This window comes from Atta cephalotes (genome assembly GCF_000143395.1).
Source record: "Atta cephalotes unplaced genomic scaffold scaffold00048, whole genome shotgun sequence".
In the NCBI taxonomy this organism is placed as follows: Eukaryota; Metazoa; Arthropoda; class Insecta; order Hymenoptera; family Formicidae; genus Atta; species Atta cephalotes.
Genome location: NW_012130112.1, coordinates 1,671,400 through 1,684,139, shown reverse-complemented (window position 1 = coordinate 1,684,139; position 12,740 = coordinate 1,671,400). Strand labels below are relative to the sequence as shown.

Here is a 12,740-nt window from a genome sequence, read left to right as displayed (position 1 = left end):
ATTATTGTGTGAAATGATATTCTCTGTGAATGTGGAATCAAACCGGGAATAATTCGATTCGCGTCATGGTTTAATGTAAATTTCGGTATACGAAGTACTAATTAAACCGAAATATCCGAGATTTTGATCAATTTCAGGGCGAGGTATTCAATTATTGCGCTCCGACAAAAGGGGTAAGCACTTCCTGACGCAACATTGATCGTAATTTGTAATCATAAATCGAGAACGCATATACATACACACACGCATACACGTAAATGCATGCGCATCATGATTGATGATATCTTCATTGTGCACTCGACACTCGACTAGAGTCGATTGGCCTGATTGATTCTAGAATAGAGTTTGGCGAGAGTATCTGCATGCTGATGACTATTATGATCGAACAGGTGTGATTGACAATAGGAAGTAGCGTCGATTGATGTTTGCAAGGATAACTGTTTAGGAAGTGACATACACGCATAACTTAGGCAATCAATAATTAATTAATATGAACAATATCATTTTATAGTATATTTATTACAAGCAAGTATATTTATTACAAACTCTAAAAGATTGCTAGTAAGATGTTAACAAATTCTTACGATATACGTAAGGTAGCTTTTATCTCTTAATTTTTATTTATAAAAATAAATTCTTATTTTGTGATGACAGACCTTTTCTCATAAAATCAAAATATATAGATACTATAAATAAAAACATGAAAAAAATATAATTAATAGTATTAGTAACAATATGATAACAATATGATAACAATATAAAGAAGAAATATAATTTTTTTTAACAAATATCAGATATAAGAAGCTCTTCTAAACGTTCACTTACTCTTTCACGAAAAATATTTTACCATGTCTATAAAATTGTAAAAAATCATAGGAATACGAGAAACATTTTTTAAAAGACTTAGTTAAAAATAAATTTTTTCGAAGAATGAATATTTTGAATGAACTTTGGCTAAGCAGAAAAAACTCGGGATTAATCTTTTCAAAAAGAGACTTCGTTGGACATGACATGAAAGATTAAAATTTCATTGCCACAAAAGAAAAATCGGGATAATGTGGCAATTCTTATCGTTGAGCGGAGCGTAAATGCTTTAAAATTGTTAGACAGATTAACTTCTTTGATGCAAAGATAAAAAGAAGAGTCGAGTTCGTGATTAGGAAAATTTACGCTTGACGAAGTGAGAAATAAATATCTCATTCCAGACTTCCGTTTGGGATCTTATCGACTTTATCATCTAAATTCTGATTATGTTCTCATTATCCGCATTAAACATTTCGCGGTTACTTCCGCCTCTTGTGCTAATTGAGTTCATGTTGATTTGCGGTTGAAGCACGGATATTAGCTATCTCCAATGACGATGGCCATCAAAATTAAATTACAACGGATTGCTTTCAAAAGCTTTAAAGAAAATCTTGATAAATATATAAAGATTTCTTGACAATAATATACTCTGTTTAGATAGTTAATACAATAGTATTTAAACAATTAATAAAAGTAAAAGAAAAAAAGAATGGATAAATGAAAATATTTATTTACAAAAATCACACAAATAAAGAAGTTCGCATAGGGTGTCGACAAATTATAGGTACAAAATTTGAAAAATGAATTTGAAACGTTAGAATAGCAACGTAGGTTTAGAAATAAACAAAGAAATGTCGCTTATAAATAAATTGATAGAAGTACTAAGTGATAGAAAATGGATTTCTTGAAAATCGATATAAGCAAATGGCATATCCTTGTTTCTTTTATTCAAACTCAAGAAATTTATTTAAGTAAAATTTTACGAAACATTCAGATGTAGAAAAATTCAATGTAGAAAAATAAAATGGCAAATTCCCGAATTCTTGCTCTTTTTCTAGAGAGATAACTTGTTCCAATTTTCACGTGACATTTAATTATCAAGTGAGAATTCAAGGTAGAAAATTGAAACGAGAGAAACATAACGAGATGTTTGCTAAGGGAAAATCGATTTCGAGCTCGAGAAATTCGTGGACGAGATTTGTACCTGTAGTTTCGCGACACTCTATAACGAGAGGTACGATTGTATCCTACGTCGTGGCTCGCGTCGTGCCAGGTTGTGACGACTCTGGGACCGGCGAAACCACAACGACTAGTGTCCGGACACGCGTCCTCGACGGAGATGTCGTCGGAGACGGCGCGCGAGCATCATACGATTGAAATCCAGGAGCTGGAGCTGCAAGAGCAGGAAATGCGAGCCCTGTTGTCGCCATCCAGCCCGACCAGATATCATTTGGGCAATTTAGCCGGCACCCCGCCGCACCGGCTCTGCCTGGAGACGAGCTTCACGTCGTTGCAGAGCCCGACGGACATACCACAGGCCGGTCGTGAACTCAGTGTGGACTCCCGAGGTATTCCGTGGGAGTACGTCAGCCTCGCCAGCGAGCTACTCAACACGCCCAGGCTGGAAGACGGCAAACCGTAAGGATGATGAAACCATTTAAAACCCTTCGCGATCCGGCAGCATCGATAATCAACGATCGAAATTGATGTCATGAAATTGGTCTCATTTCCTTTGAAGCATTTGATTGGACTAATCAGAAGAAAGAATTTTACTAATTGACTATTTCTAGTATTATTTGTTGACCGTATCCTTCAAGATAGCTGGTTACGCGATCTTTTTTTGTAAAATTCTTTCTTCAAACATTTTAGACACCGCTCCGGATCGCGAAGGATTAATATCGGGATTACGGGAACGAATCCCGAAGAAGAGGAGATTGATAGCAGCGATAGAAGTGATGACGTTGAACTCTGGCCACCAGCACGACGACGCTATCATATCTTTGTTGGACATCTAAAAATAAAAATACAATTGCTGAACACGAAATTATTGATTTTATTCAGAACATATTCAGATTAATCAAGATATCTCTAATGCAAAGGCAAAGTAGATTTTTATAAGAAAGTATAGCGAATTCTAAAGAATTTATTTATATTTGAATGAATAGGGGAAGCGTTTAATCATAGGGATCATTGAGCAGAGAGATATCAGCAATCCAAAAAAAATAATTCACCTGTCGCACCCGCTTTTCACTCAGATCTAGTAATTTCATTTCACGCTTTCGTTCACTCTCGCTTCTCTCGCTTAGATCCGAATCCTCACCATATATATATATATATCGTGCACTTCAAAATTATCGCATTAATATGATCATAAATCCCAATAGATCACAGTCGCGCAGGAAGTGTTCCCAAATGACGCAAGGTCCGAGAAGACGCGTAAGGACACTTGTGCCGTCTGGATTTTGATACGAATTTATAAAACTTCGTTTGTGTCGTGAATAGAAAAATGATCAGGTCTTTTCCTTGCTGATGAAATTCACCCTTTCTTTTCTTTTCCCGGCAAGAAGATCGAGTCGCTGGGACGATTCGCGTACGGCACCCTTGGCTACACCGGAGACACTGTCAGAAGCGTCGACGAGCAGTCCGCCGTCGCCGGTAGTCCCGGTACCTAGGCCAATGCGACGCACCCCCAAGATCCCGGGAAACTTGTCGACGGCGGCGGACGATCTGAAGAATAATCTGCACTACGCGATGCTCTCAGCGAAGAACTACTTCCTGAGGACGGGGGAGCATGCGGGAGGCAGTAATAACGGCAGTAGCAGTGGCAACAGCGAGGCGAGTTACGAGAGTGCCAAGAGTCTGGCCGCCGCCGGTCTTCCGCCGCCGGTCCCGAGACGACGGGACTCTGTTATCGTTAGAAGGTGAATATCTTTTTACTATTAAAGAAGCCAAAATTTAATTTATCTCTTACAAAGAAAAGATTTCTAAGGCCCAGTTTCATAACTCACGGTTATAATCGAAGTTTAAACTATTTTTAGCATTAGATAGAGATGAGGAATGAGTTAAATCTCAATTAAGAATTAATGAATTGTGAAACTGAGCCTGCAATATCAAAAATCGCTCTTAATTCTGATAGGATTGATTCTTCTGTAATTATTACTCTATATATGTATTCGTAGTCAAGCCTTATATTTAAGGCTTCCTTATTTATCTTTAGACGCTCAATCAATAAAATAATTCGTAGGCATCTGAAGATCAATTTAAGAAAGTCTTAAATATAAGACCTGATTTTATGCATACATCAATCTACTAAATATTTTAATGAAGTTAGTAAAAATCTATCCTACAAGTGTCTTGAACTTTTTTTCATCAGAATTTATATATTCATATTTCGTATAAATAAATATATCTTTCAGAGAACAACGAACATGCACAGCAGCGTGTTGCAGGGACGATTTGTCGGAGAATTCGTCAACTCACACATCCTCACACTCTTCGAGAGTCTCCCGTACTTCGCATCGCGTACAAGTGGAGTATAACGAGGAAGAGACCGGTTCCAGTTTGGATTTCTACGAAGCAAAGGTATGTATACTCAAAATCTTGCGGTAAAAAAATAATTTCTACAATCATAACAAGTTTGTATCTTTGTATTTTCAGGATTCCTCTGGGCAGCGTGATAGTAGCAATGATGTCTTCCTCAGTGTGCGTAGTTCACCAGAGTGCAAAGGACTTATGGCACCGGCCACGGATTTAGGTGCTGAATGGAAGAAAGGAATCGATGCTACCGGCGTGGGCGGTGACGCCTCATTACCGCTTCTCCGAGGCTTATCGCCCACACCGACTCCTGGCCAGCACAATTCACCATTTTTCAACGCTAAGCGGAAAAAATACGTGTATCCCATTACGTTGGTGGGACGAGGAGAGAGCAGCGTCTAGTCGTAGATTCTAGATGAAGAGGCATAATCAATGCGATTGCGAAGGTCTTCATTCAGTAAAAAAACCAATCGAGATAAAAGAAATAAAGTAATTTCGTTCTTCGCGATTCATGTATGGTTTGATTCTCTTTAACTTCGATTAAAAAGAATATTTATTACGTATAAAATGACGTTAACTCAGCGAATTGAAATAAAACCAATCGAGGACCACGAGATACGATAATAGTAGTCAGAAATAGATGTTTAAATACATGTGCCAAATTTTTCTTCTCCAACTTCCTTTTCTTTCTTTAATTTACAAATTTCTTAAATAATCAAACCAAACGGTATTCTAACAGATGTGTGTGAAGATCTAGAATTACAATATCTTTAAAACACTTTTACGTTTTTTGTACGTTTCATTATTCATTTTCGATTTATAAGTTTTCAGACGTACTTTCTTCAATTATTGTCCTATCTTGATACAAATATTTCAACTAGAGATATTACGAGAGAATTTTGTAATCTTATTGTAATCACAATTACAAAGAACAACTTCTTCTAATAGGATTACTTAGAAATATCAATGATAAGAGGATATGTGTGCATGTTCCTAAGAACAATGTTGAAAAATAATCGAGCGATTATTTTAATAATTGATCAATGAAACTAAACACGATATGAAATTATCTTTTTGAGGAAATTTTCAAATTCCATATCAGAAAATCTATTCCCCACTCGTTTAGGATCGGAAAGAAAAGCATTTCTGCAACAATTTTTAAATCTCTTAAGATTAAAATATGTACTGCAACATATTGCAGTAATGGCCTATTTTGTATTAATATCGTTTATTAAAATTACAAAGAGACCATTGATTTTTATATATTTTTAAACATAAATCTACCAAATGAAGATCAAATTTCGCATACGTTCCGTATAATTTTTTGATATAATTTTTTACTATTCTTAAAACATCATACTTTAATGTACAAATCGCAGTAATAATCATCAATACATTTTTTTATTGGGTTATCCGGAAAGTTCGTGCCGATGTTGAAGGAAAATTGAAACGCAGAAGATTTAAATCTTAGTATACATTTATTAAATTATAGGTTAGTCGGCACGAATTTTCTGGACAACCCAATATTATATACTCTAATCAAGTTGCTCGAGTTTGATGATGATACTTAGTGCGAATGAAAGAATATTTCGCGATTACATAGTTCAAAGATGCGACTTTCTTAAGAATTCGAGTTTTGTCGCTGTACTTATGTAAAAAAAAGCACCAGGTGGCATTTAAATTCTAGTCAATATAACACACACACATACACACACACATACACACACACACACACACACACACACACACACACACACATATTTAGAATATTTATTTATATAGTACCCTTAGGGAAAATTCATAGAATATACAATTAATTTTAATATAATACATAATATAAATTTATTTATAAGAAATAAACAATGAAAAAAATGCTACGTCTGTATATAGTGTATATGCAATAGATTATTCAAATATTGAGTGATCATAAAATGATTCCGAAAATTATTAATGTAACAAGGACTCAATATTGCATACTGAGTAATAAATTATTACAAATGATTTCATTATTATTCATTCGTACATTATAAGAAAATTCTTTATACAATATATATAATAATCATTCATTCTAATATAAACATTATTCTATTTTAATTATTCTATTGAAATTTTCTTGCACTCATGTATAAGACCAAAATAATTTGTTAAGGTAAGCTGTGCAAAACATTAAATTTGTACAAAAATTTACTGCATAGCACTTGCCCATGGTGGTATCATAGGCTGAGGATTTTGCAAATAAGACATCACTACTGCCGATATCGACAGCATGAAGCAACTGAGGATTTGTTTGGCATCTTCGCTTACTCGTGTATTGGCAAAGCTGATGCAGGAACAGTAAAGTGCCACCCAGGAACACCATTTCAATCTCATCATTAAGCCGCACATGCTAAATATCATTCCTATGACGTTCATGTATTCTGGAGTCATGTCATCTTGCATATGTAACTGATTATTTGAACCTGGTGGTTTGTAGCGAACTTCTTTATCCGGTCGCCTTGGGTCTGTCGAACTATTCATTTTTAATATCTACAATATAAAATATCGATGCTAAATAATAATTTTATTATTCCCTACAAAAGAATTGATTAACATATAATAGCATATAATAGCATATAATTGTTATTGTAATATATATATATATATATATATATATATAATTATTTTCAAAGCAATTTCTATTTTAATAAATTATTATTTATACGTCAAATTCATAAGATTTTATTTTATCAAGAAAGGTTATCATGTCACAGTGAATTATTTTCAAATGTAATGTAATTTAAAATTCTAATTAATAAACACAGTAGTTTACAGGACAATAACATACTTACGTGTCACTTGAAAGATGTACTATGTAAATAATTATTTAAATGACTCCACACAATTCGATCACTGACGAGTTGTGCTGAGTTGTCACAAATGTCACAATTCACAATTTAGTAGGGATTTCAGGTTAGAAAGGAGAATAGCCAGAAAGTAAACGCGAAACTCGCAGCGCCACGCGCGACTGTTTCGCAAAACAGCGTAAAACCTACGTTACTGACACCGTCGCGGAGGGAGAATCCCGACCATAAAAAGTGAGCCTCGTCTACGAGGCTGCGCGGTCGAGCCTTGGCGGACGGCGTCGCGAAAAACGTCCGTTCCGTTTCCGCGCACGCGACACTGAGTCGTCTCTCCTGTATCGTGTCAATTTCACGCACGCGGGATGAGCGTTTAATCGCGCGCGTGCGGCGCCAGTGAGAGCAAGTAAGCACGAGCGAGCGAGCGAGGGAGAGGAGAAAGATGTCGAAAGTCGCTGACAGACAGAGCTATGCGCAGCCCTACAAGCTCGTCGTCGTGGGTGGGGGCGGTGTCGGAAAATCGGCGATCACGATACAATTTATCCAAGTAAGTTTTAGCATCGATTTGTTTTCGCCACCGCTAATTCTACATAGGTGAACGATCTATTTTGTTCATCTGTCATAGGATCGATCGCGAGTAATTCGCGTTTCGATTTAATGCGCAGAAGCGTTTCTTTGCGTCTCGCAGATCTCAATATTCGACGGGATTTTTTGATTATTTGAATTTCCTTTTTCATTCGAAAAACGCGAACGAGAGAACGAAAAGCGTCGCGTTTACGTTCCGTCATTGTCACCGAAATGCGATCTCTCGTGCTTTCAGAAATCTTGATTATCTTTCGACATGTTATCGAATTCTTGTTGGAGATAATTAAGTCAAGGCGATAAAAACAACAAAATAATAACGGGGTGAGAGGGAAATGTATTTGTGAAATTTGTAAGCAAGATATCGTGTCGCGTTACTTTTGATGAAATGAGAAAACAACACTTGGAATGAGTTGAGCATTATTATGTCACAGCGCGTACGCAATCGTCATATATGGTCATATACGCGGCAGCGCCGTGGCGCGTCGATTCTAACGAAACCTCGAATGCGTACGTGCGTACTCCGTAAGGGGGCAGAAGGGGACATAATGCGTTGTTGTCGAATTGATCGACGTAATCGACGAGATACTATTTTTATTAATTGTCGGTAATGTCATTTTCTTCAATTCTCTCCGAGCCCCCGCGGCCTCCTCTAATGCAACTTGTCGATGATAAGCAAATATGAGGTTTAAATCTTTTGTGATTTCTACTATTGTAAAAAATATAATTATTCGTATTCTTCTCATCTTGAACTTTTCAAAACTTAGTTCGCGTGAATAGATCTAATTTGAAACATCTCTTTCTGATGAAAATTTTTTTTATTATTTATATATAATTATTTATAATTTTTCAGTGTTTATATAAATTTCAAAATTTTTTACATTTGTATATAACTTTATAACTTTTTAGAAAATATCTTAAATTTGTTATATTATTACTTATTTCAGAAGTCTAGAATTTTTAGAATTTTTCATATGTGTGAAAATTCTGAAATATTCTAGAAGATTTATAAGATTTTTTATTTTGTAATTTTTGAAGAAAACTTATAAACTCTGAAAAAGTTTATAATTTAAGGTAATGGAAATTTTTTATGAATGTAAAATATAACAAATTTTTAAAAGTATGAGATATGAGATTTTTCCAGGAACACTTAACACTTAAACACATGATGAAATATATGAAATTAATGTAATGTACATTCTATATACACTGTAGTAAAATTTTTTTCAGAGTTATTTCGTGACCGATTATGATCCAACAATCGAGGATTCTTATACGAAGCAGTGCGTTATCGATGATGTGCCAGCTAAACTCGATAGTAAATGAATAAGTCTATCTATATTTATTTTAAAACTTGTTTTTAATTTTGCTCATATAGATTTTTAAATCTCAAATAAATCCAATTAATCCTGATCATCAATCACGAGTTCATTCATGTTTATTTACTTCTTCTAAACCTGATTTAATTTAGAATCAATAATCAAGTATTATATCGAAACTATATTTATGTATAGTATTGGACACTGCTGGTCAAGAAGAATTTAGTGCAATGCGGGAACAATACATGAGAAGCGGCGAGGGATTCCTCCTCGTGTTTGCCGTCACTGATCACTCGTCTTTTGACGAGATACTAAAATTTCATAGGCAAATACTTCGGGTAAAAGATCGAGATGAATTTCCTATGCTAATGGTTGGAAATAAAGCAGATCTGGATCATCAAAGGAGTGTAAGTTTTATATTTTATATATATATAAATAAATTAACAGCTTAAATTTTATTTCAGATATTTCTTTCTATAGAGAATAATAATTGTAATTTTATATGTTTTTATTTTCCCACATTTTCCTAATCCATTTAAATCTTTATTTTAGGTATCAATTGAGGAGGCACAGAATATGGCGCGTCAATTGAAGATTCCATACATTGAGTGTAGCGCTAAACTACGAATGAACGTCGATCAAGCTTTCCACGAGCTGGTGAGAATTGTCAGAAAATTTCAACTGTCGGAACGGCCACCACTAAAACCAAATTACAAGAAGAATAAGAAGAAGTGTTGCATGCTATAATAACAAAACTATTTATTTTGATGGATTTATCATACTTATCGGGTTATATTTTTGGTAAGTTCAGGAAAAAAGATAATGATAAATTCAAAACTGCACAAAAAGATATAAATTTTTTATATATTCTTAGAAAATAATTTACATTTTCACGAAAATAAAATTTTTTTTCGTGTTTAGAATTGGAAATAACGCGGATTTTGATATTAATTATATAAATTAAATTTTAGGTCAAATTTATTGGTAATAATAATGAAGGCAAGGTTTTATCAACAATTATTATCAATATTGTTTTGTGACGATTACAACAACGTAATTATTTATAATGCGACAGAAAATAATTTTTGCCATTTTTTGCATTGTGTCCAATTTATAATTTATAGAATAATGAAAAATAGCTTTCATTCTATATATGGCAGATCAGTTTTCGCATTGCACAAATATTAGACGCAATAGCCCAATGATAAATAAACTATTTTTGTAATAAATTTTACTACGAAAAAGTCTATAAATGACTCTATTACCGAATGAAAGTTTAAAACAGTTTACAAATGTGATTTATAATATGATATAATATTGCTTAAGATATTATAGAGCATATTATGATATAATTGGATTTAAGTGAACAACAGCACACGGCTCCTAGAGTCACATATTTGTTTTTGTTCGCTGCTTATCGTCTGGTAGATTAATGATCTCGAATTGCAACAAAACAATTTACAAATTGAAACAAATAGAGAAAAGTTTTACTTTAAAACAACACAAGTTAATATGACAATATAGACTTGTATGACCAACATTTTGAAATACAAAGGAAATATTTTTTTTATAACAAAGAACAAGATAATTATGATTATGTGCTAATTATGAAGGATGTGCTTTTGCTCTTCACCTTTAAAAAAAAAACTTTAGAAACATTAGTTGAAATATTTTATTTTTATTCACATATGAATCAATATGGCTGGCAATATACATATATCATATTGGTGTATATGATATCCGAGAAAATATGATATTCGATCAGAACAATTGATATAAATGTTTTATAATAACAAAACTTACTCTATATTCAGCCATTTATCGAAAATACTCCTGCTATCATTAGCAGCGTTCTAACTCTTCCTCTTCCTTTAGATTGAGTCATAATGTCTAATTGTGAGAATCAAAGTAACATACAGTAATATTGGCAAATGAATAAATTAATCGAGTAATTAAACGAGTAAATAATATTTCTATTCGAAATTATGTCCATGAATTGTTCAAATTATTTAAAGTTACCTCTATATTTACATGTAGCACCTTTGTGGTTGCAATTTTTAAGTGCAAATTATAATAATAAAATCAGAATGGGGCCAATAACAATTTTAATGCAGATGACCTTATAATTAACAATTAATTAATATCTTAATGCTATATACTCCACAAGTTCTGATTAGCACGTTGCGACCCTAATTTTGATGTTACAATAAAATTAATGATTTTTATAGTATATATTTTTCTTATATTGATAATAAATTATCGATATAAATATATTCATAATTGATAATTAAATGTCTTCCAATATAGATATGCTTTAAATGTATGTAATTTTAAAATGTTATGTCTGTTTTATAAAAACAAAATTATAATATTGTACGTAATTTTAACGATATTTTAATCCTTTATAATTCTTGTAACGTGAAGAAAAAATGAAAATTATAAATATAAAAATTTTACCTCTTGTGCAAACTAAATTTGTTTTCTGTTTATCTGTTTATTGAGTGGTACTTGTAATAATGTGATGCGATGTCTGTTAAAAATGCTATATTTGTGGAGATATGAAAATGTGTTCAGCTAATTTCGGTTTCACCAACAATGAGAAATATTTTTATCTCGTTCGACTTTTTCACAGTATCATGTTTCGTCAAAGTTCGAATTTGCTGGTGATACCGAGATGTGTGACTAATAATAATACTAATAATATTAGCTTTAATATATATAACGTAGTTAATAATATTATAAGCTTACGAAAAACGCGATACTTTATGAGAAATTACAAAATTTATGGTGATGATATGGTTATTATACTTAATATTAATAATTTATACGAATGTTACATGTATTTTACAAATGTTACTTGTAACATTCACAAAACTCCAAGAATCAAATAAAAAATTCCATTTATTTTTGTAACTGAGTATATTTATATGTTTGTAAAAATAATGTTTAGAGCGAACTGATTTTTAGGTTCAGTCTACTTACTACTGTCTGTTAACTTCTGTAAACCAAATAATATGAATATAAATAATTGTTATTATGTTTTTTTTGAACTCCCAATCTCCCAACATTATTTTATTTTTTAATACAGATATTTTACATAAAGCAAAGTTGTGTGCGCAGTAATAATAATTTCTTATATCCTATAATTTCTGTGATTCCATTTAAAGTCCAAGGGAATCGCAAAGTAATTCGTATATAACGTGAGATGCGTAGTCTTTGAATCGCAAAATATTAAAAAGAAAAAGAATTTAATCGAAAATAAAATCGGAATTCAAAATTTTAAAATGAATAGAAAACTTTAAATGATGTAAGCGCACACCCTGGAAAATATACATATATATATGCGTGCGTGCGTGTGTGTGTTTGTATATTGTATATATTTTTTTCCATGACTTTGCTATAATTATTCTAACTTTTATTACAATCCTAATCTTATTTATTACATTTAGACTAATATCTAATCAATTTATTCACCGATTTTTATTAGAGAATCAAACAATTGAAATTGTATGAACTATGTGTATATATATATATATATATATATATATATATATATATATATAGTGGTGTGTTGTTATTATTATTAGTTATAGTACGTTAAGTTAACGTTAAACGTTTAAAGTTTAGTCTACGACTACTACTTAGAGTATTCGTTCCGTTACTT

At 32.7% G+C, this 12,740-nt stretch overlaps 3 protein-coding genes across 3 annotated transcripts in view; 2 read left to right on the top strand and 1 right to left on the bottom strand.

The window, feature by feature from the left end:
- The window catches only part of LOC105622800 (sn1-specific diacylglycerol lipase alpha-like), a 44,109-nt gene extending 39,369 nt beyond the window's left edge, over positions 1 to 4,740 (top strand). The window contains exons 12-15 of the mRNA XM_012204211.1: positions 2,078 to 2,442; positions 3,369 to 3,725; positions 4,221 to 4,386; positions 4,462 to 4,740. Coding sequence (XP_012059601.1) covers positions 2,078 to 2,442; positions 3,369 to 3,725; positions 4,221 to 4,386; positions 4,462 to 4,740 — 1,167 coding nt within the window. The remainder of the gene's footprint in view (positions 1 to 2,077; positions 2,443 to 3,368; positions 3,726 to 4,220; positions 4,387 to 4,461) is intronic.
- A 1,782-nt stretch (positions 4,741 to 6,522) lies between these two features.
- LOC105622745 (protein Asterix) lies at positions 6,523 to 6,855 on the bottom strand. The gene has a single exon (XM_012204158.1). It carries the CDS (start codon positions 6,853 to 6,855, stop codon positions 6,523 to 6,525), a length of 333 nt encoding a protein of 110 aa, XP_012059548.1.
- A 762-nt stretch (positions 6,856 to 7,617) lies between these two features.
- LOC105622744 (ras-like protein 2) lies at positions 7,618 to 9,823 on the top strand. Its single transcript, XM_012204157.1, has 4 exons — positions 7,618 to 7,722; positions 8,988 to 9,075; positions 9,272 to 9,483; positions 9,629 to 9,823. Exons 1-4 carry the CDS (start codon positions 7,618 to 7,620, stop codon positions 9,821 to 9,823), a joined length of 600 nt encoding a protein of 199 aa, XP_012059547.1.
- The last annotated feature ends 2,917 nt before the right edge of the window (positions 9,824 to 12,740 follow it).

Excerpts from the sequence above, each read along its gene's own strand:
- LOC105622745 (XM_012204158.1), bottom strand. The coding sequence starts at position 6,855 with ATGAATAGTTCGACAGACCCAAGGCGACCGGATAAAGAAGTTCGCTAC.
- LOC105622744 (XM_012204157.1), top strand. The coding sequence starts at position 7,618 with ATGTCGAAAGTCGCTGACAGACAGAGCTATGCGCAGCCCTACAAGCTC. Across the intron at positions 7,723-8,987 it reads TCACGATACAATTTATCCAA|AGTTATTTCGTGACCGATTA; the intron begins GTAAGTTTTAGC and ends AATTTTTTTCAG. Across the intron at positions 9,484-9,628 it reads ATCTGGATCATCAAAGGAGT|GTATCAATTGAGGAGGCACA; the intron begins GTAAGTTTTATA and ends TCTTTATTTTAG.